This window comes from Balaenoptera borealis (assembly GCF_965194805.1).
Source record: "Balaenoptera borealis genome assembly, chromosome: 3".
NCBI lineage: Eukaryota > Metazoa > Chordata > Mammalia > Artiodactyla > Balaenopteridae > Balaenoptera > Balaenoptera borealis.
The window spans coordinates 153,168,259-153,192,188 of NC_138866.1; the positions used below are offsets into that span (position 1 = coordinate 153,168,259).

A 23,930-nucleotide genomic window follows, 5' to 3' on the forward strand; every position below is an offset into this window, starting at 1 on the left:
TCCTTTGCGCTAAAGCCACGTAAAAATCCAGAGGATGAGCCAGCATCCAGTGACCACCGCCCGGATTGTACAGAGGTTACCTGGGTCATGTTTGTAGCAGATACTTCCTTCTTTTTTTCCTTTCTTTAAACAAACAAACAAGCTGTCAGGGCCCGTTCCCACGCCCGTCAGCCCACTCCCCTCTGACTTCCCTCCCACACCTTCCGGCCCGTCGTGGGCACACGCGATCCTTGGTAGACAGCCCTCCGAGGCCCCCGGGACGCTGTGTCTGTCCTCCGCCTCCCCGGCCTTGCATCCTCAGAACCCCCCCCGCCCCCCCCCCCCGCTGCTCCTGGGGGCTCAGGGCCGCCGCCTTCCTCTCTTCTTCCTGCAGCCTCTCCATCAGCAAGCAATCCCAGTGATTCTCACTGTCTAGCGTTATCTAGATATCGCCTGTGCGCTGAGCCCCATTCGTGCCACCAGCTGCTACACGACACGTCTGCCCTCCCTGCAGGTCCAGTGGGCGCCTGGAACCTAAGGTGGCCACTGCGGGGAGCTGGCTCTCCTCCTCAAGCCTGGGCCTGCGTGGCCCCCCTCCATAAATCACACCACCAGCCACCCACTCCACCAGCCAGGAACCCAGGGTCGTGTTTGGGCTCCTCCCCTCCCTCCATCCTCATCGGCATCAGGTCCCTTCCCCGCCCGCCAGCCACACTGAGTATCTCCTGTCCGCCCACCCACTCCCAGCCTCGTCCAGGCCTCCAACCTCTCTGGCCTGGACCACACTCCAGTCTTCCCACGAGTGCCCTGCCCCCCTTTGCCCATGTATAATCCAGTCTCACCAGTTCATGTCACTCCCTGCTCACCAGTCACTGTGGCCTAAAGGCCCTGCAGAATGAGCCCCACCTGCCTCCCCAGTCACCAGTTATTCCACATTCCCAGCCCAAGCCCCTCAGCCACCACCCCCCAGCTCTTCCCGCTGCACACTGTTCCCTTTGTACACACTGTTCCCTCCCCCTAGAATTCCCTTCCGGTCTTTCCGTTCTCAGTTGAAATGTGGAACGTGTTTGGGAAAGACTTCCCAATCCAACAAGGCCCCGACCCCATGTGCAAACCCCGTACTCTTTCACACCCTCTTCTCTTGTCCCTTCCTACTCTTCCCCAATCTGCAGTGCTCTGGCTTATTTGCTGCCTTGTTTCTTGGCCATGAGTTGTTACCTGACGGCAATGGAAGCCTGGCTCACCTCCACCCCAGCCGGTGGCCCTGCACGCAGCCTCACACTGGCCACACAATGGGCTCCCACAGAACACGGGGTGTACGAAGATATGGCAGCTTGGTCTGTGCCTGTTCTTCCCTTACCAAGAGAAGCCCCCACTCAGACGCTCCTCTCGTGCTGGGTCCTTTCCTGCCTCTCCACAGCCCAGCCCCCTCCTACTCAGATGCGGGGTGGCACAAGGCATCTGCCCTCCCCCCCCAAACCCCGTTCCCTCGCCTTTCTGCTCCTTGGTACCACCCCTCCCCCTCCACTCTCCAAACCCTTCCTCACTGTACTGCTTCCCACTTGCTTCTCCACCCAGCCCACCACGCCCCGGCCCCAAGCGTCCTCCACCCACCTCTCCAAATCCTGCCCACCCTTTGAGACTTAACTCCCTGCACTTACCCACCCCCTGAACTCCCAGCCCCTGGTGGTCTCTGAACCACCAGTTGAAGCCTTGCTGACACACCGCCTGTTTCTGTTTGCATCTTACTACCCTGTGATAGAAATGCAGTTGTACCCCCTTATCCGTGATTTTGTTTTCTGCAGTTTCAGTTACTTGCGGTCAACCCAGTCTGAAAATATTAAATGGAAAACTCTAGAAATAAACAATTAAGTCTTGAGTTGCCATGCTGTTCTGAGTAGCAGGATGAAATCTCACGCTGTCCTGATGCATCCCATCCAGGATCTCCAGCCATGGATGTGGTCTGCTGCTGACATCCAGCCACGGACACCGTCATGGCTGGATGATCCAGGATCACCTGGAGCAGGCGATCCTCCCTCGGACTTGTGGTCAGAAGGTCCTTAGCAGCCTAACGCTGTGTCGCAATGTCTGTGTCATTCACCTCACTGCATCTCATCACGTAGGCATTTTATCATCTTACATCATCATAAGAAGAAGGGTGAGTACACCACAGGAAGATATTTTGAGAGGGAGAGAAAACACATTCACATAACTTTCATTACAATATATTGCTATAATTGTTCTATTTTATTATTACTTATCGTTGTTAATCTCGTACTGTGTCTAATTTAAAAATTAAACTTTATCATAGGTATGTATGCACAGGAAAAAACAGTATATACAGAATTCGGTACTATCTGGGTTTCGGGCATCCACGGGGGATCTTGGAACATATGAGGACTTCCAGTTAAATGTAGTATTTCCCAAATATTGTACAAGTGTTATGCCAGCTGAAGCTCAGAAGTATGCAAGGCAGTGCCCCTTTCAGAGCAGGGAAAGCCTCAGCTCAGTGGGATGGGCAGTGCCCCCGCGGTCCCTCACTCAGCCTCGTGCCCTGTCTCGGGTGGGATCCTAATCCCCAGGGCGGATGTTCCCGTTATCTTGCCCCCAAAGCATTTAAAACAACCATTTCTGATGGACAGGAATATTTCAGATGAGGGGGCGGGACCTAACCTGAGGGGGCGGGGAGGACCTGGCGGGTTTATGAATGAACCCCGGGAGGCTCTGCTTTCCTTTCATCTCACAGCGAGTCCACGCCTTTTGTTAATACCTTGGCTGACTCAGCCCTGGGAGTGTGTCCTCAGCAGGGGAGGGAGGACTGTTTACTGAGGGGCCTCCACCCATTGCTCTCACCTGCATCGGCCTCTGAGGCTGCGCTCACCCCACGTGAACTGAGGCTCTCCCGGGTGATCTGGGTGACCTCCTGCTCTGTGTGCACCACCGGCCCGCGGCGGCCCGGGGACAGGCCGCTGCCTGCAGCTCTGGCGATGCTCCACCTGGACTATTGAATCACTCCCTTAGTAACCACGGGATAGTGAGCACCTCCCCCCCGCTGGGCGCTCATGCAGAGGACTGAGCAGGGCTGGGGCTCCTGTGGCTTTTGTGGGAGGGGAGGGGGCAGAGGAAAGAGGGAGGGGGTATAGAAACAGGACGCGGGGGCTGGGGGCTGGGGAGTCAGAGAGCCTCCCCGAAGGCAACTTTTGAGCAGAGTCTGGACACTGTGAGGCATGATTGCAGGAAAGAGTGAGTGGCTCTTGGACCGCTCGTTCATCCTCGGAAGATTCTAGAACATTTCTGGAGACTAAGCAGTAACTTGGAATTTTGAACTGAGGATATTTTTCTTAACTAAACTTTTTAAACAATTAAGAGTTAATACTAAAGCAAAGCCTTTCTTTCCTCAGGGAAAGTATGTTAGTCACATGCCAGCTTTTTCCTTAGGAAAAAAAATGGATTTTCGGTGAAGCAGAGGGAAGTGGGTTGAGCCAGGAGCAGCGAGCACACCAGCTGCTGTCCCTGCCCAGGGCCACAAGCAGGGCCAGTGCTGGGCGCCCTCTGAAAAGCCCCCTCCCGAGTTGGGGGTCAGGATGCAAGGCTGATGCTCCTGGAGGGCCACGGACACCCCAGACCTGCACAAAGGAAGAATGGGGGCCCTCGGTGGTGATGGCGTTTAAACGCTGACTGTGAGAGAACAGACGTGAATAAATCAGAGGCACGTTACTGCTGTCCAAGCTCCTCACCCACCTCAGCATATGAAATCCTGCAGGGCAGATGATGGCGGTTCCCCCTTTTGATGATGGGGGACCTGAGCCTAGTTGTTCAAGGGGCTGGACGCTGGCTTTCTGATTTCCCTCACCGTGTTGTTAAGAGATTCCTGGGAAGGGCCCACTTGTTGGTTTCTTATGCAGGGGTGGGGTGGGGGTGGACTCTAGGCCCAGCAGAGGGGGCGGGGCCTAGAGAGGGATCAGAGGGTGGGACCCAGAGAGGGTGGGGCGGGGCCAAAGGGGACCAAGGGGCGGGGTGAGAGACTCAAGGGCGTTCCAAGGTCATGTCTCTACAGCTTCTGCAACCATTCCCGTCTTTCCTTGTCTTTCACAGCCTTGAGACTTTTGAAGAATATAGGTCAGTTATTTTCCAGGGTGCCCCTCAATTTGGGTTCTCTAAGGTTTCCTCCTGATTAGATTCAGGTTATGCATTTTTGGCATTTTTTGTTCGTCTCAGTGCATATCATCTGGAGGCTGGAGGTGAATCTTGGTTTCATTGCTGGTGATTCTCACTTTGCGTTAGGTGGTGTTCACCAGATCTCTCCACTGTCAGGTTACTCATGTCCTCTTTGTAATTAGTGACTATCTATGGGAGATACTTTGCGGCTATGTAAGGGTACTGTTGCTCTTCAGACTTTTACCACCTACTTGTAGCTTTCATCGAAGATTCTTGACGGTTGCCAAATGGTGATTTTTCTAATTCCATCATTCTTTCTGCATTTATTAGATGACTAGTAAACGGAAGAAACAGCTTTCCCATCTCCCTTATGTGTTTATTTAGGTATGACTTTATACTGGTGTGGAATCGTGGGTCCTTATTTCAGCCAAAGGGTTATCATTCTTTCTTGTGATCATTTAGTTTCATGCTCAAGTCATCCCAGATAAAGTCAGTGAGATCCCCTTCAAAGAGGCTTCTGTGTTCTTCAGACAAGTTCCCATGTCAAAAATAAACATTTCCTTACTTTCTGGCACGAGATGTTCCCAGCTCATCTTGTACTTTCTCTGCCCCAGATCTGGATTCAGTCATTTGTCCAAGGAGCCCTGGCTTCTTTTAGGGGAGAATGCTATTTAGAAACAGATACTTGAGCACTAAGTATACTCAGTGCTATCAGAGTGTTTTTAGGCACTTTCAGTGGATAGAGTCAGGAAGTAAATATACATACGTGTACATGTGTGGTAGGCCTATGACCCCAGTGATCCCAGCCTCCTGAGAGCCGTGCCTCCCAACTAGGAATGCCCGGTGCCCTCACACAGGCCTGTATCACTTGTAGGGAGCCCCATAGACATTTCCCCCACTGGGACCAGTGTTGTGGTTGGACCAGCCCTTGTGGTTCTTTTCTTTTTTTTTTTTTTTTAATAAATTTATTTATTTATTTTTGGCTGCACTGGGTCTTCGTTGCTGCGCATGTCTTTCTCTAGTTGCGGCGAGCAGAGGCTACTCTTCGTTGCGGTGCATGGGCTTCTCATTGCGATGGCTTCTCTTGTTGCGGAGCTCAGCCTCTAGCCTCGTGGTCTTCAGTAGTTGTGGCACGTGAGCTCAGTAGTTGTGGCTCACAGGCTCTAGAGCACAGCCTCAGTAGTTGTGGTGCACAGGCTTAGTTGCTACGCAGCATGTGGGATCTTCCCAGACCAGAGCTCGAACCCGTGTCACCTGCATTGGCAGGCGGATTCTTAACCACTGCGCCACCCTGTAAGCCCGCGCTTGTGGTTCTTATTATGATTGCAAGATACACTTCAGCAAAAACCAAGAGAACTTTGAGGAACAAGATTTACTACTCACAGGTCACACCCAAGGAAGGGCCACACAGCAAGGTCATGGGGAGAGAAGGTGGGCCGGAATCTGCCTTTATTAGGGTCCGAGGGCAGGGTGTCTAGAGTCTTTACTGGCTAATTTAAAGCCTGAGATCGGGAATCAGGGGGCAGGAAGGGAGAAGCGAGGTCATCCAGGGCTTTCAAGGGTAGGGGTGGCCCCACTCCTTATCTGGTTGTTTTGCTAGTAGCTGTGTCTTACAGTCTGTTCATTCGAGATGGGCGTCTTTCGAAATGAATGTGTCAGCCATCAGAAGCTTAATTCCAGGCACTGACATTACAGTAACCCTCTCCCCCTGAGTGTGGGCTGGACCAAGTGACTCACTTCTAGTGAATAGAATACAGCAGAAGTGGGAATTCCTTGGCGGTTCAGTGGTTAGGACTCCACGCTTCCACTGCAGGGGGCAGGGGTTCGATCCCTGGTCTGAGAACTAAGATCCCGCATGCTGCGTAGTGCGGCCAAAAAAAAAAAAGATTTGGTGTTGAGAGGGAAAGGTTAAGGTGAAAGGCAAATCAGTAAACACATTATCTTTAAAAAAAAAAAAAAAAAGGAAAAAAAATACTGCAAAAGTGATGAGGTATTGCTTCACGTGTTAGGTTATAAAGAGACACTGGCTTCTGTCTTGCATGTGTCTTGGGCTCCTCGCTCTGATGGGGCACCTGCCAGGCTGTGAATCGCCCTGGGAGAGGCTCACGTGGAAGGAACTGAGGGAGGAGATGGGCCAACAGCCCTGAGAGCAGGTGGTTCTCGCCAACAGCAACCACGTGAGGGGGCTTGGAGATGGATACGCCCCAGCCGCCCTCCTCCAGATGAGACCACAGTTCCCGCCCATCCTTGATTGAATCCTTGTGAGAGACAAGAGTCAGGAGCATCCAGCTAAGCCCCATCCAATCCCCGGTCCCCTGTGACATAATAAATGTTTGTTGTTGGCGTGTTTTTTTTTTTTTTAACAGCTCTAGGGTTTTCATGGTTGATGAACTTAAGCCAAATGAATAATTCTTTTTCATTATTTACTTTTTTATTTTACATTGGGGTATAGTTGATTTACAATGTTGTGTTAGTTTCCAGTGTACAGCAACGTGATTCAGTTATACATATACATGTATCTGTTCTTTTTCAGATTCTTTTACTATATAGGTTATGACACAATATTGAGTAGAGTTCCCTGTGCTATACAGTAGGTACTTGTTGTTCATCTATTTTATATAAGTAAATGTTGTTTTAAGCCACTAAGTTTTGGGGCAATTTGTTATGTTAAGCATAGGCAACTAATACAATCTGTTATATGTAGTTGGTGTGTGTGTGTGTGTGGGCAGGGGGGAACTACATACACACCTACATACATTCTTGTATCTATCTATCTCCACTTATTAAAATCCCGGGTTCATATTGATAATTTCAATTTCAGTCCAATGCCACAGGGCTTCATTCTAGCCTTCCCCACTTCCTATATTTGTAATTCCCTTCTCCAACAGGGAGAAACCCAGCTCCCATTACCCACAGATATTGATTTATTTGTTTAGTCCTAGAAGACACAGAAAGTTGTTTTAGAAACACCATCCTATGTCTCCGTGAGAAAGTAGCTGACTCTCTAAACAAATACAGTATTTGTTTAGATTCTTGTCTTTCTCCAGAGACATATTGTGCAAATACTGTGAATTATGGTTTTTTTTTTTTTTCCAGAAAAGAGTTGTGTCCTCCCAGCTTCTCTGGGAAGTAAAGAGTGAAATGCAAAAGGGAAGCATGTTTTCTTCCTTCCAGCTGATGATCCACTTGGCTATTTTGCCTCAGACTGTTAGAACATTCCACATAAGAAGGGCTGGGGCTGGGACTTCAGCTGAACTTTCTCCTCTGCGCCAGTGCTGCCACTTTTCCTCATCAGCAACGTAGTTTTCAAGCAGTCATTAAATTATTTGGAGGGAAAACTGTATGGTGTTGTTTTTTCAAGGCCCCTGGGGAAGACCTTGAATTACAATCATTCCTGTTATTCAAAAAGAAACCAAGTGACCAGCTGACTCTGAGTTCTCCCTAGAAAGGCTCCTCGGTCTGGGTGGGACTCGCAGCTCCTTCCAGAAGGTTAGAAACCCAGGTTGGACCGTCCCTGCATGGCTGGGACTGGGGCCAGGACTCTCTATGGGGCCACAAAAGTGGCCTCCGGTCCTTGACATGCCCTCGTTGGGGAGGGCCTCTGTGACCCTGGGCTGTCACTGCCACTCTCCCAGGAGACAAGGGAGCCCCCCAGATCAGCATTGCTGCCAGGCGGGTGGGGACAGCCACTAGACACCTCGGGTCACAGGTCAAAGATCGCGCCACGACGCTCCCCCTGGCGGCTGCAGGAGAGAGCCAAGGATGCGGGGGTCGGCGCACTGTGGCTTCTCCAAGATCTGACTCTGCCCGGCTGCTCCACGTGCTTGCCCACCCATCCTGCCACGAGCCCGGGACACACACGCATTGTGTGCACAGCACATAATACACAGCATACGCGCCATGTGCGTAACACACAAACACACACCACACACACACACCCATCACACGTGTACACACGTCACACCACACAGGAATGCATCACACAGGTATACACACATCACACATCAAGCCGGGCCTCAAGGAGATGCAGGAAAGGATGCTGGCTCCCCAGTGAGGTGGGCAGGGATTTCCCCCTCCGCTCCAGGAAGCCATCCCTGCTGCCTGCGCGCTTCAGCACGTGCTGTGTCCACCCCTCACCTGACGTTTCCAGGCGGTGGACGGAGCTTGCACTGAAGTGTTTCTCTGGGAAGTCCCCACAGCACTCAGCAGCTTGCACAAAAGACATCTTCAACAAACAGATACAGACGAATTGGGGTTCAGCAAATGAAAAATGACACCACTTTATGATGAGAGTTGCCGGACTACGGAGAATTCTTCTCTTTAAAAAAAATTGTTTTATTTTACTTTTTCATTTCAGGCAAAAGTTTTCCATTTTGAAATAGGTAGTACGTTTACATCGTTCAAATTTTTAAAGGGAAAAACGTAGATCCACAACTGAAAACTGCACACAGATGTTTATGGCATCTTTATTCGTAACTGCCGAAACTTAGAAGCAACCAAGTTCAGAGGGTGGATGGGCGAATAAACTGTGGCACATCCAGACAATGGAATATTATTCAGCACTAAAAAAAAAAATGTGTCATCACCCATAGAAAGGCGTGGAGGAAGCTTAAATGCATTAAAACTAAGTGAAAGAAGCCAATCTGAAAAGGCTTCATACTGGATGAGTCCAACTACATGACGTTCTGGAAAAGGTGAAACTCCAGAGACGATACAAAGCTCAGTGGTTGCCAGGGGTTAGGAGGGAGGGAGGGAGGGGTGAATAGGTGGAGCACAGAGGATTTTTAGGGCAGTGAAAATACTTTGTATGATATTATAATGATGGCTACATGTCATTATAATTTGTCCAACCCATAGAATGTACCATGCCAAGAGTGAAGTAATGTATACTATGGACTTTGGGTGACGGTGATGTGTCAGTGTAGGTTTGACCTTGGTAAAAAATGCACCACCCTGGTGGAGAATGTTGATAATGAGGGAGGGTCAGGGAGTATGTGGGAACTCTCTGCACCTCCCTCTCAATTCTGTTGGGAACCTAGAACTGCTCCAAAAAAAATGAAGTCTTTATTTAGTCTTTTTTTTTTCTTTTTTTTTTAATTGGAGTATAGTTGATTTACAATGTTGTATTAGTTTCAGGTGTACAACAAAGTGATTCTGTATATAATACATATATATATAATATATATATAATTATATATAATATATATATATAATTATGTATATTCTTTTTTTTTTTTTTTTTGGCAGCGCCATGCAGCTTGCAAGATCTTAGTTCCCTGACTGGGGATTGAACCCTGGCCCAGGCAGTGAAAGAGCCGAGTCCTAACCCCTGGACCACCAGGGAATTCCCATGTATTCTTTTTCAATTTCTTTTCCTTTATAGGTTATTACAAGATATTGAGTATAGTTCCCTGTGCCATACAGTAGGTCCTTGTTGGTTATCTATTTTATATATAGTAGTGTGTTTATGTTAATCTCAAACTCCTAATTTATCCCTCTCCCCCCCGTCCCCTTAGGTAACCATAAATTTGTTTTCTATGTCTGTGAGTCTATTTCTGTTCTGTAAATAAGTTCATTTGTATAATTTTTTTAGATTCCACATATAAGCAATCTCATATGATATTTGTGTTTCTCTGTCTGGCTTACTTAACTTAGTATGGTAAAAACATTAATTCTTTTAAACAATTGAGAATGGCGGGCTTCCCTGGTGGCGCAGTGGTTAAGAACTGCCTGCCAATGCAGGGGACATGGGTTCGATCCCTGGTCCGGGAAGATCCCACGTGCCGCGGAGCAACTAAGCCCGTGCGCCACAACTACCGAGCCTGCGCTCTAGAGCCCGCGAGGCACAACTACTGAGCCTGTGCTCCAACACTACAGAAGCCTGTGCGCCTAGAGCCCGTGCTCCGCAGCAAGAGAAGCCACCACAAGAGAAGCCTGTGCACTGCAACGAAGACCCAACCCAGCCAAAAATAAATAAATAAATAAATCTTTAAAAAAAAAAAAAAATTGAGAAAGGCACCCAGGCTATGGGCATCTCCTTCCCACCCAGTTCCCCGAGGCCTCAAGATCTCCCTCTGGGGGAACCAGTGTCAGCTGCTCCTAGGGAATCCTTCCCAGTATGTGGTGCCTATTTTCCAGCAAGTCTACTTGCATATCTACATTTCTCCCCTCTAACAGAATGATGATACTCTAGAAATTAACCCATGACTTGCCTTTTCCTTTACTATAGCTCAGTGATCTTTCCCTATTGATAGAGAACATCTTATTCTTTTTTTTTATATTTCAGAAAATTGACAACTGTTCTATGATTCAGGTAACAATCCCCTACTGATAAATAGCAGGTGACTCCCAGCCTTTTGATATCATAAACAGTGATCCAGTAAATAACCCTGGACATGTGTCATTTGTTCAGGCATATCTGTAGAATAAAATCCTAAAAATGGCACATCAAAAGGTATAAGCTTCATAATTGTGACAAATTATTGCCAAATTACCCTCGATGGAGAATGTACCAATTTCCAGCCCCAGCAGTGGTGTTATATGAATACACATTTCCTCACAACCTCCAATATTTTTTTTCTTGGAAAATACTTTAATTCTCCCAAAGGACCATTCCAAAAAAAAAAAAAAAAAAAAAAAAACATGAAGGAGAGATATACACTAAGATAGAAAATACTTAGTATCTACATAGGACATCAAAAACTAACCCGTTCTAGAAGATGCTACATTAAATCCTTTTTAAAATGGGTAATATAATACCTTTTAAATAAGTTCAGAGATAAAAGTTCCAATTTTAAAAAGAAGAGGACAAATCAGATAGGATAGTTAGAACTTATGGGGTGGTTTCACCAATTAGACAAAAGAAAAAATTGTCCAGTCTTTCTGCAGTCATCAGAGGCCTGCTCAACAGGTGAACATGAACATTTTCTGCTCAGAGATACTCAGGATATTGGTCAAACTAATAGAAACAAAGCATTCACGTATACTTAGTAAAGAATATACTTATATCACTAAGATCAAAGACTGGATATGCTTATGCTAATTGCCTTTCACCATGTATTTTCTTCACTAACAGCCACTTCTCATGGATATAGTTTGTAATCATATCAATAAATTATTTTATAAAACAACAAATCCCAATTACATGTAATATTGTTCAACTCCTCTTAGAATGGTTCACTTAGGAAATGTCCAAGTATATAATCATGCTGTCAGACCTCAGAGTGACCTGAAAATTCTTCCCATCACACTCATCCCAGGAACCCTTTGCCTTTTGCCTTTTTGTTTTAATATATCATTATCATGTTATAGTGAATATTACTATTTAATTTTCCATAAATAAACATTCTAAACTTTTGTATATGATATAAGAATAGTTTTCTGGTTGGCAAGAAAATAGTAATAGTAATTCTGCTCAAAAATATGAGTGCTAAAAAAAATATATATATGAGTGCTCATAATCAAACAATGGGATTTATGGTACATACTTCAAAAATGCTGAAGATCAAAGAGTATAGCAACTGTGAATATACTTAAGGATTATCATTTAGTTAGTTTATATTATTCTACCGGTTTAATATACAAATTGTAACCTTCTAATTGCTAGTTCCAAAGACTCACATTGTACATAAAGAATCTTCAACAGCTGTCAAAATTCTCTACTTTTTCTTTCCTATAAATGTCTCAATTGGGAAAGATAAACACAAAAAGAACTATATGGTTTTCATTAAAATAGGAAAAATAGAAATCAGGGAACACTGTATCCTTTACAGCATCCTGGGTCCCTAGAATCCTCGTGGAAATACACAGTTGCCAGTGATACTAACCAAACAGAATGATGGTTTTTTCCAGGGATAAGCAGCACCTACTTTATACTCCTGGTAGGAGGGGAGTGTTATAGCTTCCTGACTTCTCCCACTGCTTGAGATTCTGGAAAGTGTTTGCCAACTAACCTGATATATGTATACAACGTACACCTAGCATGGAGGAATTTACTGAGAGGTAGGTGAGTTATAGGTCAAATACCAAGCTTCCCTGAGCATTTGTCCAGAACTAGGCCCCAAACTTCCTTGAAGGCTCCCTCAACATATGTTCAACCACACTTGTATTTGGGAGGTTCTTATATTGAACATGGTCTAAGGACCACAGTTACAAATCCATTTCTCCACAGTCTACTCCTTGATCCTTAATGAGTTACTTAGCCAGTAACCATGAGGTATATATTTTTGTGTATTTTGTAACTGGGGATCATAAATCCTCAGACACAATAGGTATGATTTTATGGAACACAATCTGTTCTTTTTTTTTTTTTTTTTTTTTGAATGTTATTTATTTATTTATTTTTGGTTGTGTTGGGTCTTCGTTTCTGTGCGAGGGCTTTCTCTAGTCGCGGCGAGCGGGGGCCACTCTTCATCGCGGCGCGCGGGCCTCTCACCGTCGCGGCCTCTCCCGTTGCAGAGCACAGGCTCCAGACGCGCAGGCTCAGCAGGTGTGGCTCACGGGCTCAGTTGCTCCGCGGCACGTGGGATCCTCCCGGACCAGGGCTCGAACCCGCGTCCCCTGCACCGGCAGGCGGACTCTCAACCACTGCGCCACCGGGGAAGCCCCAATCTGTTCTTTTTGAGCATCATCATGGACTTAGGGCTTTTTACAGATTCAATTAGTTCTAGTTATTATAATCATGGTCTTCTTTTTCATATTTAAATTATCAAAATTCAGCTAGTAAAAGGTCTTTGAAGTTGGCATCTTTGTCAGTACTTCTAAACATCTTGGAAAGTATTCTTGCTTTCTCACAACAATAATATATTCTAGACCACCCTTATTTATTCTGGCTGCAAACATAAATGCAGTGTTCTCCAAACAATTCTGGCTCATTTTAGTTGACAATAGTATCTGCAGAAGGCCAACAAACAAGATATTTAAACTCAGAGAGCCTTAGTTTCCTCTCTACAATGAGTATTTTAGAACACACTGAGCACTCCGATAATGTTTTCTAAATACCATTACCCATTATACAGAACCAGGGCTCCTTGGAGAAATGGCTCATTTTAAGTCTGGGTGAAGAAATGAACAGGACAGGCATAGAGTATCTTGTAACAGAAAGAAAATAAGTACTCAAAAAAATGTGCTACCTAGAAAAAAATTTAACAAAAGAAGTGGAAGACTTTTACACTTGAAACTATAAAACATTGTTGAAAGAAATTAAATTAAGAAGATCTAAACAAATGGAAAGATAGCCTATGTTCACAAATTGAAATGCTTAACATAATTAAAATAGCAATATTCCCCAAACTGATGAAGTGATTCAGCACAATCCCCATCTAAATCCTAGCTGCTTTTTTTTTCCTCCCAGAAATCAACAAGCAGAGCCTAATATTCATATGGAAATACAAGGGACCCAGGAAAACCAAAACAATCTTGCTCCCTCTGCTATATTTTGGAAGAGTTTGAGAAAGATAGGTGTTAGCTCTTCTCTAAATGTTTGATAGAATTTGCCTGTGAAGCCATCTGGTCCTGGACTTTTGTTTGTTGGAAGATTTTTAACACAATTTCAATTTCAGTGCTTGTGACTGGTCTGTTTATATATTCTATTTCTTCCTGGTTCAGTCTCGGAAGGTTGTGCTTTTCTAAGAATTTGTGCATTTCTTCCAGGTTGTCCATTTTATTGGCATATAGTTGCTTGTAGTAATCTCTCATGATCCTTTGTATTTCTGCAGTGTCAGATGTTACTTCTTTTTCATTTCTAATTCTATTGATTTGAGTCTTCTCCCTTTTTTTCTTGATGAGTCTGGCTAATGGTTTATCAATTTTGTTTATCTTCTCAAATACCCAGCTTTTAGTTTTATTGATCTTTGCTATTGTTTCCTTCATTTCTTTTTCATTTATTTCTGATCTGATCTTTATGATTTCTTTCTTTCTGCTAACTTTGGGGTTTTTTTGTTATTCTTTCTATAATTGCTTTAGGTGTAAGGTTAGGCTGTTTATTTGAGATGTTCCTTGTTTCTTGAGGTAGGACTGTATTGCTATAAACTTCCCTCTTAGAAATGCTTTTGCTGCATCCCATAGGTTTTGGGTTGTTGTGTTATCATTGTCATTTGTTTCTAGGTATTTTTTGATTTCCCCTTTGATTTCTTCAGTGATCTCTTGGTTATTTAGTAGTGCATTGTTTAGTCTCCATGTGTTTGTATTTTTTACAGGTTTTTTTCCTGTAACTGATATCTAGTCTCATAGCGTTGTGGTTGGAAAAGATACTTGATACAATTTCAATTATCTTAAATATACCAAGGCTTGATTGGTGACCCAAGATATGATCTATCCTGGAGAATGTTCCATGAGCACTTGAGAAGAAAGTGTATTCTGTTGTTTTGGATGGAAAGTCCTATAAATATCAATTAAGTCCATCTTGTTTAATGTGTCATTTAAGGCTTGTGTTTCCTTATTTATTTTCATTTTGGATGATCTGTCCACTGGTGAAAGTGGGTGTTAAAGTCCCCTACTATTATTGTGTTACTGTCGATTTCTCCTTTTATGGCTGTTAGCATTTGCCTTATGTATTGAGGTTCTCCTATGTTGGGTGCATAAATATTTACAATTGTTATATTTTCTTCTTGGATTGATCCCTTGATCATTATGTAGTGTCCTTCTTTGTCTCTTGTAATAGTTTTTATTTTAAAGTCTATTTTGTCTGATATGAGAACTGCTACACCTGCTTTCTTTTGATTTCCATTTGCATGGAATGTCTTTTTCTATCCCCTCACTTTCAGTCTGTATGTGTCCCTAGGTCTGAAGTAGATCTCTTGTAGACAGCATATGTACGGGTCTTGTTTTTGTATCCATTCAGCCAGTCTATGTCTTTTGGTTGGAGCATTTAATCCACTTACATTTAAGGTAGTTATTGATATGTATGTTCCTATTACCATTTTCTTAATTGTTTTGGGTTTGTTTTTGTAGGTCTTTTCCTTCTCTTGTGTTTCCTGCCTAGAGAAGTTCCTTTAGCATTTGTTGTAAAGCTGGTTTGGTGGTGCTGAATTCTCTAGCTTTTGCTTGTCTGTAAAGGTTTTAATTTCTCCATCAAATCTGAACGAGATCCTTGCTGGGTAGAGTCATCTTGGTGGTAGGTTTTTCCCTTTCATCACTTTAAATATGTCCTGCCACTCCCTTCTGGCTTGCAGAGTTTCTGCTGAAAGATCAGCTGTTAACCTTATGGGGATTCCCTTGTATGCTATTTGTTGCTTTTCCCTTGCTGCTTATAATATTTTTTCTTTGTATTTAATTTTTGATAGTTTGATTAATATGTGTCTTGGCGTGTTTCTTCTTGGATTTATCCTGTAAGGGACTCTCTGCGCTTCCTGGACTTGACTGACTATTTCCTTTCCCATATTAGGGAAATTTTCAACTATAATCTCTTCAAATATTTTCTCAGTCCCTTTTTTTTCTCTTCTTCTTCTGGGACCTCTATAATTTGAATATTGGTGCCTTTAATGTTGTCCCAGAGGTCTCTGAGACTGTCCTCAATTCTTTTCATTCTTTTTTCTTTATTCTGTTCTGCAGTAGTTATTTCCACTATTTTATCGTCCAGGTCACTTATCCGTTCTTCTGCCTCAGTTATTCTGCTATTGATTCCTTCTAGAGAATTTTTAATTTCATTTATTGTGTTGTTCATCATTGTTTGTTTGCTCTTTAGTTCTTCTAGGTCCTTGTTAAATGTTTCTTTTATTTTCTGCATTGTTTCCGAGATTTTGGATCATCTTTACTATCATGACTCTGAATTCTTTTTCAGGTAGGTTGCCTATTTTGTCTTCATTTGTTTGGTCTGGTGGGTTTTTACCTTGCTCCTTCATCTGCTGTGTATTTCTCTGTCTTCTCTTTTTGCTTACCTTACTGTGTTTGGGGTCTCCTTTTTGCAGGCTGCAGGTTCGTAGTTCTCGTTATTTTTGGTGTCTGCCCCCAGTGGGTAAGTTTCGTTCAGTGGTTTGTGTAGGCTTCTTGGTGGAGGGGACTGGTGCCTGTGTTCTGGTGGATGAGGCTGGATCTTGTCTTTCTGGTGGGCAGGACTGCGTCTGGTGTAGTGTTTTGGGGTGTCTGTGAACTTATTATGATTTTAGGCTGCCTCTCTGCTAATGGGTGGGGTTGTGTTCCTGTCTTGCTAGTGGCTTGGTATAGGGTGCCCATCACTGTAGCTTGCTGGTTGTTGAGTGGAGCTGGGTCTTAGTGTTGAGATGGAGATCTCTGGGAGAGCTTTCACTGTTTGATATTACGTGGGGCTAGGAGGTCTCTGGTGGACCAATGTCCTGAACTCGGCTCTCCCACCTCAGAGCCTCAGGCCTGACACCTGGCCGGAGCACCAAGACCCTGTCAGCCACTCGGTTCAGAAGAAAAGGGAGAAAAAGAAAGAAAAGAAAAGAAAAGAAAGGAAGAAAGAAAGAAAGGGAGAGAGAGAGAGAGAAAGAAAGAAAGAAAGGAAGAAAAGAAAAAATAAAGTTATTAAAATATAAAATAAAAAAATATTATTAAGAATAAAAAAGTTAAAAAGTATTTTAAAAAAAGAAAGAAAGAAGAGAGCAACCAAACCAAAAACCAAATCCACCAATGGTAACAAATGATAAAAACTATACTAAAAACAAAAACAAAAACAAAAAAAATGGACAGACAGAACCCTAGGACAAATGGTAAAAGCAAAGCTATACAGACAAAATCACACAAAGAAGCATACACATACACACTCACAAAAAGAGAAAAAGGAAATATATATATATATATATATATATATTAAAAAAAAAAAAGGAAGAGGGCAACCAAATCAATAAACAAATCAACCAATGATAATAAGCTCTAAATACTAAACTAAAATAAACATAAAACCAGAAACAAATTAGATGCAGAAAGCAAAGCCCAAGTCTACAGTTGCTCCCAAAGTTCACCGCCTCAATTTTGGGATGATTCGTTGTCTATTCAGGTATTCCAGAGATGCAGCGTACATCAAGTTGATTGTGGAGATTTAATCTACTGCTCCTGAGGCTGCTGGGAGAAATTTCCCTTTCTCTTCTTTGTTTGCACAGCTCCTGGGGTTCAGCTTTGGATTTTGGCCCCGCCTCTGCATGTAGGTCGCCTGAGGGCATCTTTTGGGAAGTCTCAGGTCTTCTGCCAGTGTTCAGTAGGTGTTCTATAGGAGTTGTTCCACATGTAGATGTATTTTTGATGTATTTGTGGGGAGGAAGGTGATCTCCACCTCTTACTCCTCCGCCATCTTGAAGGTCCCTCTGCTGATATTATCAGCGTTGGGTGGGGATGATGCGACAATCTGCCAAAATCTGAACCATCCTTGCCAGGTTTGGGGTTTCTGTAGAGAAGTTACCTCTACCAGGTCTGACTGCCATAGCTCAGGAGAATAGTGCAGTCATTCCTCCTAGAGTAGAATGTACTTCAGAAGAAGATGTTTAAGGGGTCAGTGGCGCCTCGCTGTTTCCCCGGAGGCAGCCTTTCAACAGTTGCCGCAGTCAGAGCACCACCCCGAGGTGGGGTACGTCGAGCCTGCCCGCAGCTCTCGGATCCCACCTCCAATATTTTTAATTCTAAAAATAACATTCAGTGAATCTGAGCACCAGTTAAAAAAATTACTTGTAAAATGACTACGGTGTGTGGGGAGCCTGAGAGTCTGGAGAAGATGGGGTCTTGAGAGCAAATCAAAGACCTGACCAAAGACTGGCCGACTTTGTCAGCTTCTCCAGTAACTCATGTCCACACCAGGCTCCCTGGGGCACTGGCTTACTCCAGGGGCATCATCGTTCTCCATTTGCAGACTCTGACTAGCATACAAAGCCCAGGTTGTAGCCCTATGGAAACCATGAATACATACTTCTGAGCCATTTCTCTTAAAAAAAACCGAGCTAAGATCCTGAAAGACTTGTGTCCACCTTTCTTGGACGTGTCTATTCAGATGTTTTGGACAGACTTCCTGTTACTATTCATTTTATAAAAGCAAAAGAATGAACTCTGAGGATGGCTTGGGAATATCCTGGTCTAATTTCCACTTTTTTCTCTTCCAGGGACAGAAATCTTGGATAGAAAAAACCTTTTGCAAACGAGAATGTATCTTTGTAATTCCCAGCACTAAAGATCCTAACAGGTAAATTGGAAGCCATAATTAAGACATTATTCAAACTTGCACTTCTCTGTCAGTTGCCAGCAACTATTCTGGTGTTTGGGGGAGGGAGAGAAGAAGTCAAGGACAGCTAGAACTTATGCCCCACGTAGGTCATTAACCAGGGAGTCACCTGGGCTATAAGTTCCTCTGTCAAGATGCAGACAGCCTCAGGGGAGAGGTGCTGTCCTCCACTCACTCATGTGAGTTTTCACAAGCAGATGGGCCCAACTTTCCTCTTAGACTTAGTGAGACCAAGGAGCTGAGGGCTTTAGAGAGATTTCCAGAGTATCTTCTGGCCTCTCTGTTAGAGTTCCTAATGTTATAACACACTGGGAAGAGAAGGGCAAACTAAACCTGAAAGAAAGAAAAGGGAGGAAATAATAGAAAATAGAATGGGAGTTAATGAAATAGAAAATCTTAAAACGATAGAGAAAAATCAATGAAATCAAAAGCTGGTTCTTGGAAAAGAGCCACAAAATTGACAAACCTTTAGCTAGATTGATGAAGAAAGAGAGAAGACTTAAAATACTAGAATCAGAAATGAAGAGACATTACCACCAATCTTACAGAAATAGAAATGAGTATAAAGGAACACTATGACCTGTATACCAATGACAATAAATTAGATAACTTAGATGAAATGGAAAAATTCCTAGAAAGACAAAAACTGCCAAAATGATTCAAGAAGAAATACACAATCTGAAGAAACCTATAAGAAGTGAAGAGGCAGGATTAGTCATCAAAAATTACCTACAAAGAAAAGCTTAGATCCAGAGGGCTTCACAGCTGAATTTTACCAAATATTTAAAGAAGAATTGATACCAATTCTTCACAAGCTCTTTCAAAAAATAGAAGATGAGAGAGCACTTCCCAGTTCATTTTATGAGGCCAGTACTACCTTGATATTAAAACCAAAGACAGCACAAGAAAGGGCAACTACAGATTAATATCTCTTGTGAATATGGATGCAGAAATCTTGAACAAATACTATCAAACCAAATCCAGCAACATATAAAAAGAATTACACATCATAACCAACTGGGCTTTATCCCAGGAATGCAAGGTTGTTTTCACAGCAGAAAATCAATTAATGCAATACATCACATTCATAGAATAAAAAACAAAAATCACATGCTCATCTCAACTGACACCAAGAAAGTGTCTGACAAAATCCAACACCTTTTTACGATTTTTAAGAAACCCAGAAAACTAGGACTAGAAGAGAACTTTCTCAACCTGATAAAGGGCTTCTATGAAAAAATCCATGGCTAACATCATACTTAGTGGTGAAAGATCGGATGCTTGCCCCTAACATCAGAGACAAGACAAGGATGTTCACTCTTACCACTTCTATTAAAATTTTACTAGAGGTTCTAACCAAGGCAATTAGATAAGAGAAAGAAATAAAAGGCACCCGTATTGGAAAGGAAGAAGTAAAACTATCTTTATCGGCAGGTGACATAATTTTGTATATAGAAAATCCTAAGGAATCACTAAAAAACTATTATAACTACTAAAGAAGTTCAGCAAGTTTGCAGAATACAAAATCAATATACAAAAATCATATATATTTCTATAAGCTTGCAATGAACAATATGAAAATGAAACTAACAGAACAATTCCATACACAATGGTATCAAAAAGAATTAGACACTTAGGGATAAACTTAACAAAAGAATTACAAAATTTATATCTGAGGGGCTTCTCTGGTGGTCCAGTGGTTAGGACTCACTGCCATGGGCCCAGGCTCAATCCCTTGTTGGGGAACTAAGATCCCACAAGCCACGTGGCATGACCAAAAAAAAAAAACAAAACAAAACTTATATCTGAAAAGTATAAAACATTGTTGAAAGAAATTAATGATGATCTAAATAATTGGGAAAACATTCCATGTTCATGGATTGGAAGACTTAACATAGTTAAGATGGCAATATTCCCAAAATGATTCAAAACAATCTCTATCAGAATTCCAGCTGACTTCTTTCTAGAAATTGACAAACTGATTGATATGGAATTGCAAGGGACACAGAATAGCCAAAATAATCTAATAAAAAAAGAACAAAGTAGGAGGGCTCACTTTACCTGATTTCAAAACTTACTACAGACCTATGCTAATCAAAGTAGTATGGTACTGGAGTAAGGGTAGACATACAGACCAATGGAATAGAACTGAGAGTCCAGAAAGAAACCCATTCATCTATAACCAATTGATATTTCAGCAAGGTTGCCTAAACCAATGGGGAAAGATTAGTCTCTTCATCAAATGGTGCTGAAACACCTGGACATCAAAGGAATGGATTTAAGTCCCTGCCTCACATGATATATAAAAATTAACTCAAAATCTATCAAATGTCAGATGTAAGAGCTAAAACTATAAAACTCTTAAACAAAAACATAGGAGTAAATCTTCATGACCTTGGATTTGGCAAATGATTCTTCGAAATGACACCAAAAGTATGAGCAGCAAAAGCAGCAAAACAAATATACTTTCAACGTTACTTGTGTAGAGAAATGTTTTACATTTCTCTAGCAATGGAATAATTCAATAATATTGAAAAATCATTGCATGTCAACTCTGCATGGGGGAGCGTGATTGTCCTTTGTCACAGAATATTCAGTGATTGATGGCCATAGTCATGTTGTCAAGACACCAAAAAGACTAAAAATGTGTTCAATAGGGAAGGGCAACCATCCAATGTGTTTAGAATAGTCTGGTATTTATACTTTTCTGGTATGGAAATAGATATGCATCGATTATCTGGAAAAGGACATCATAAGGGGCATTTCCGTCTCCAGTAAAGCTGGATAAGGAAGGTGTTAGGCTGCTTCTGTTCAGGTTAACTCATCTTAAGGAGGAAAATGTTATAGAAAGACCGAGCTTTGCCTTTGTTTTCAGGTGTTGCTGTGGCCAGTTCACCAACCAGCATATCCCACCTCTGCCGAGTGTAACAGCCAGCAAAAATGGAGAGGAGAACAAGCAGGTGGAGACTCAGCCCGAAAAATGGTCTGTTGGCAAACACACCCAGAGCTACCCAACAGATTCCTACGGGATTCTCGAATTCCAGGGTGGCGGATACTCCAATAAAGCCATGGTAAGAGGGGCCTTGGGAAGGGATGCCGCTGAGCCGCAGCCTCCATCAGAGGCCCAGCCTCCCAGCCTCCCAGACTGCAGACACCTGGGTCTTCTTTCAGGGGTGTGGCTCTATCTTCCTGTAGTTTTCAATGCAAAGACAGGAAATATATCCACACACTCGAGTTTTTAGCCATGAGATTTGGAAACTGGGCACTATGATAAAGAACACGCAGTATCCTTTAAATCCGTACCAAGATTGTGAATTCACACATCACAGTCCAGACCCACTCTACAAAGATACCACACCATCTCCAGTGATGAGAGACGAATGATGTTATTTGTTTTTTAAGGTTGTTTGGGGCTTTGTTTTGTTTTTTCTTACAGCGGACATTTACCACCCCCCTTACATGGGTTAGGAGTTTCTGGATATATCTCCCTCTGAAGTCCACACACAGCCTCTCTGGGCTTGCATTCAGCTGGCCCAAGAAGACGGAGGCCTTTCACATTTGCATGTAAACAGGGAATGCCGTCTGCCTTTCTGATGAGCCCTGCCAAGAGGGGAGGCGTCAGCACTGTGATTCCTTTCAGCTCATTCTGAATAATGCTCTCATGTGCCCAGTGAGACCATTTTTGCAATTTCATTCTATTTCACCGGCCCAACATCATTGTTCAAATAAAATTCAGTTGTGTTCCAAAGACCACAGTGTAAGGTCTTCCGGAAGGGCACCCTGCCTACTGGCCTGGACACAAAGAGGCTGTTCACAGGGGCCAAGGCATCTGCTCATTAACCTCTTCTTCACCTTGAGGGGAAGGTCCAGCCCCGAGGTTGGCCGTTGACCCCCATTCCCAGCACCCACTCCCTCCTCATCGTCCCGGCCAACCTCTGGAGCCACATTCTAGCTGAGCCAGCTATGGAATTTTAAAAAAAAATTTTTTTTGGAGTATAGTTGATTTACAATGTTGCGTTAGTTTCTGCTGTACAGAAAAGTGAATCAGTTATACATAGACATATATCCACTCTTTTTTAGATTCTTTTCCCATATAGTCATTACAGAGTGTTGAGTAGAGTTCCCTGTGCTATACAGTAGGTCCTTATTATCAATAGTTATCTATTTTTTATATAGTAGTGTGTGTATGTAAATCCCAATTTTCTAATTTATCCCTCCCCTGCCTTTCCCCCATGGTAGCCATAAGTTTGTTTTCTACACCTGTGACTCTATTTCCATTTTGTAAATAAGTTCATTTGTACCATTTTTTTTTAGATTCCACATATAAGTGATGTCATATGATATTTGTCTTTCTCTGTCTGACTTAGTTCACGCAGTATGACAATCTCTAGGTCCATCCATGCTGCTGCAAATGGCATTTTTTGTTCTTTTTTATGGCTGAATAATATTCCATGTATGTATCTGCGTGTGTGTGTGTATCACATCTTCTTTATCCATTCATCTGTTCACAGCAGACAGGTTGTTTCCATGTCTTGGCTACTGTAAATAGTGCTGCAATGAACTTTGGGGTGCATGTATCTTTCCAGCTTTGGAACTGATGCCTTCAAAATTAGGGTTGCCACTGGATAAGGTGAACAATATTTATTTTATTTTGGGACGTGTTTGACTTTTGATTGCATCTAAAGTGTATATAATTTCAGGTAATTCTGAACTGTGATTTACCTGTGGATTGGGATATAGCCCAACAATGACTAATTGTTAAGAAGCTTTACCTAAAAGTACATAAATTCATAAGTTACTCTAAATTTTTTGTAAACCTGGCAGGTATAGTTCCTAGAAGTTTCAAAAGAGCAAAAAGTATCCAGAGATAAAATCAAACAGGAGTAATTTCTGTGTTCCTAAGAATGCTAGACACATTGAAGAAGTATTTCAAATTTTGTTTAGAACTATAAATCGTCTTTGCTTTCAAATTTTAAAATGTGTTTCCTTTAAACTCCAGTTTTATTTTCTACAAATTTCTTTCTACAAATTTCCTACAAATTTGTTAATTTGGAGGCATTTGCGCATATATGCATGTGTGTGATTGCACATAATTTTTAATGAACGCATTAAATAACTAAAATAAATCTTTGCTAATATTACTATATTTCATTATTGGAAATTTTCAGGATTCCTTTTACTCTCAGTATTAACTATTGTCATTATAGAAGTTCTGATACCATGAAAATTAGCTGGGAACTTTGATGAAATAAATCATCCTAAGGCAATGAAAAAAAGATTAAGGTTGCTAGGTAAAATACAAGACCCCCAGATATATTTGAATTTCAGATAAACAACGGATGATTTTTTAGTATAAATGCGTCCCAAATATTGCAGGAGCCATAATTATACTAAAACATTTTTCATTGTTCATATAAAATTCAAGTTTACCTGTGCATTCTCTATTTTTATTTGCTATATCTGGGAACCCTCCAGAGTTCCCCTCCATCGTTTGGCCACAGACTCACACAGAGAGCCCCAGAACCCCATGGGAGAGAAAGCCAGGCGGCTGTTGCTTGGACACGAACAGTAGCCTTGTTCCCCGTGACACAAGAGTCAAATCGAAGAACGAGTGTTGAGGGTCACACCC

At 42.8% G+C, this 23,930-nt stretch overlaps 1 protein-coding gene across 2 annotated transcripts in view; it reads left to right on the top strand.

Moving 5' to 3' along the window:
• The window catches only part of TRPM1 (transient receptor potential cation channel subfamily M member 1), a 119,206-nt gene that overhangs the window by 26,250 nt on the left and 69,026 nt on the right, over positions 1-23,930 (top strand). Inside the window, exons 2-4 of one of the 2 annotated variants that reach the window (XM_082385998.1) lie at positions 1,921-2,137; positions 18,183-18,262; positions 21,177-21,372. In XM_082385998.1, the coding sequence (XP_082242124.1) occupies positions 1,982-2,137; positions 18,183-18,262; positions 21,177-21,372 (432 nt within the window). In that variant the 5' untranslated portion in view covers positions 1,921-1,981. The remainder of the gene's footprint in view (positions 1-1,920; positions 2,138-18,182; positions 18,263-21,176; positions 21,373-23,930) is intronic. The other variant, XM_082385999.1, reaches the window with a different exon arrangement.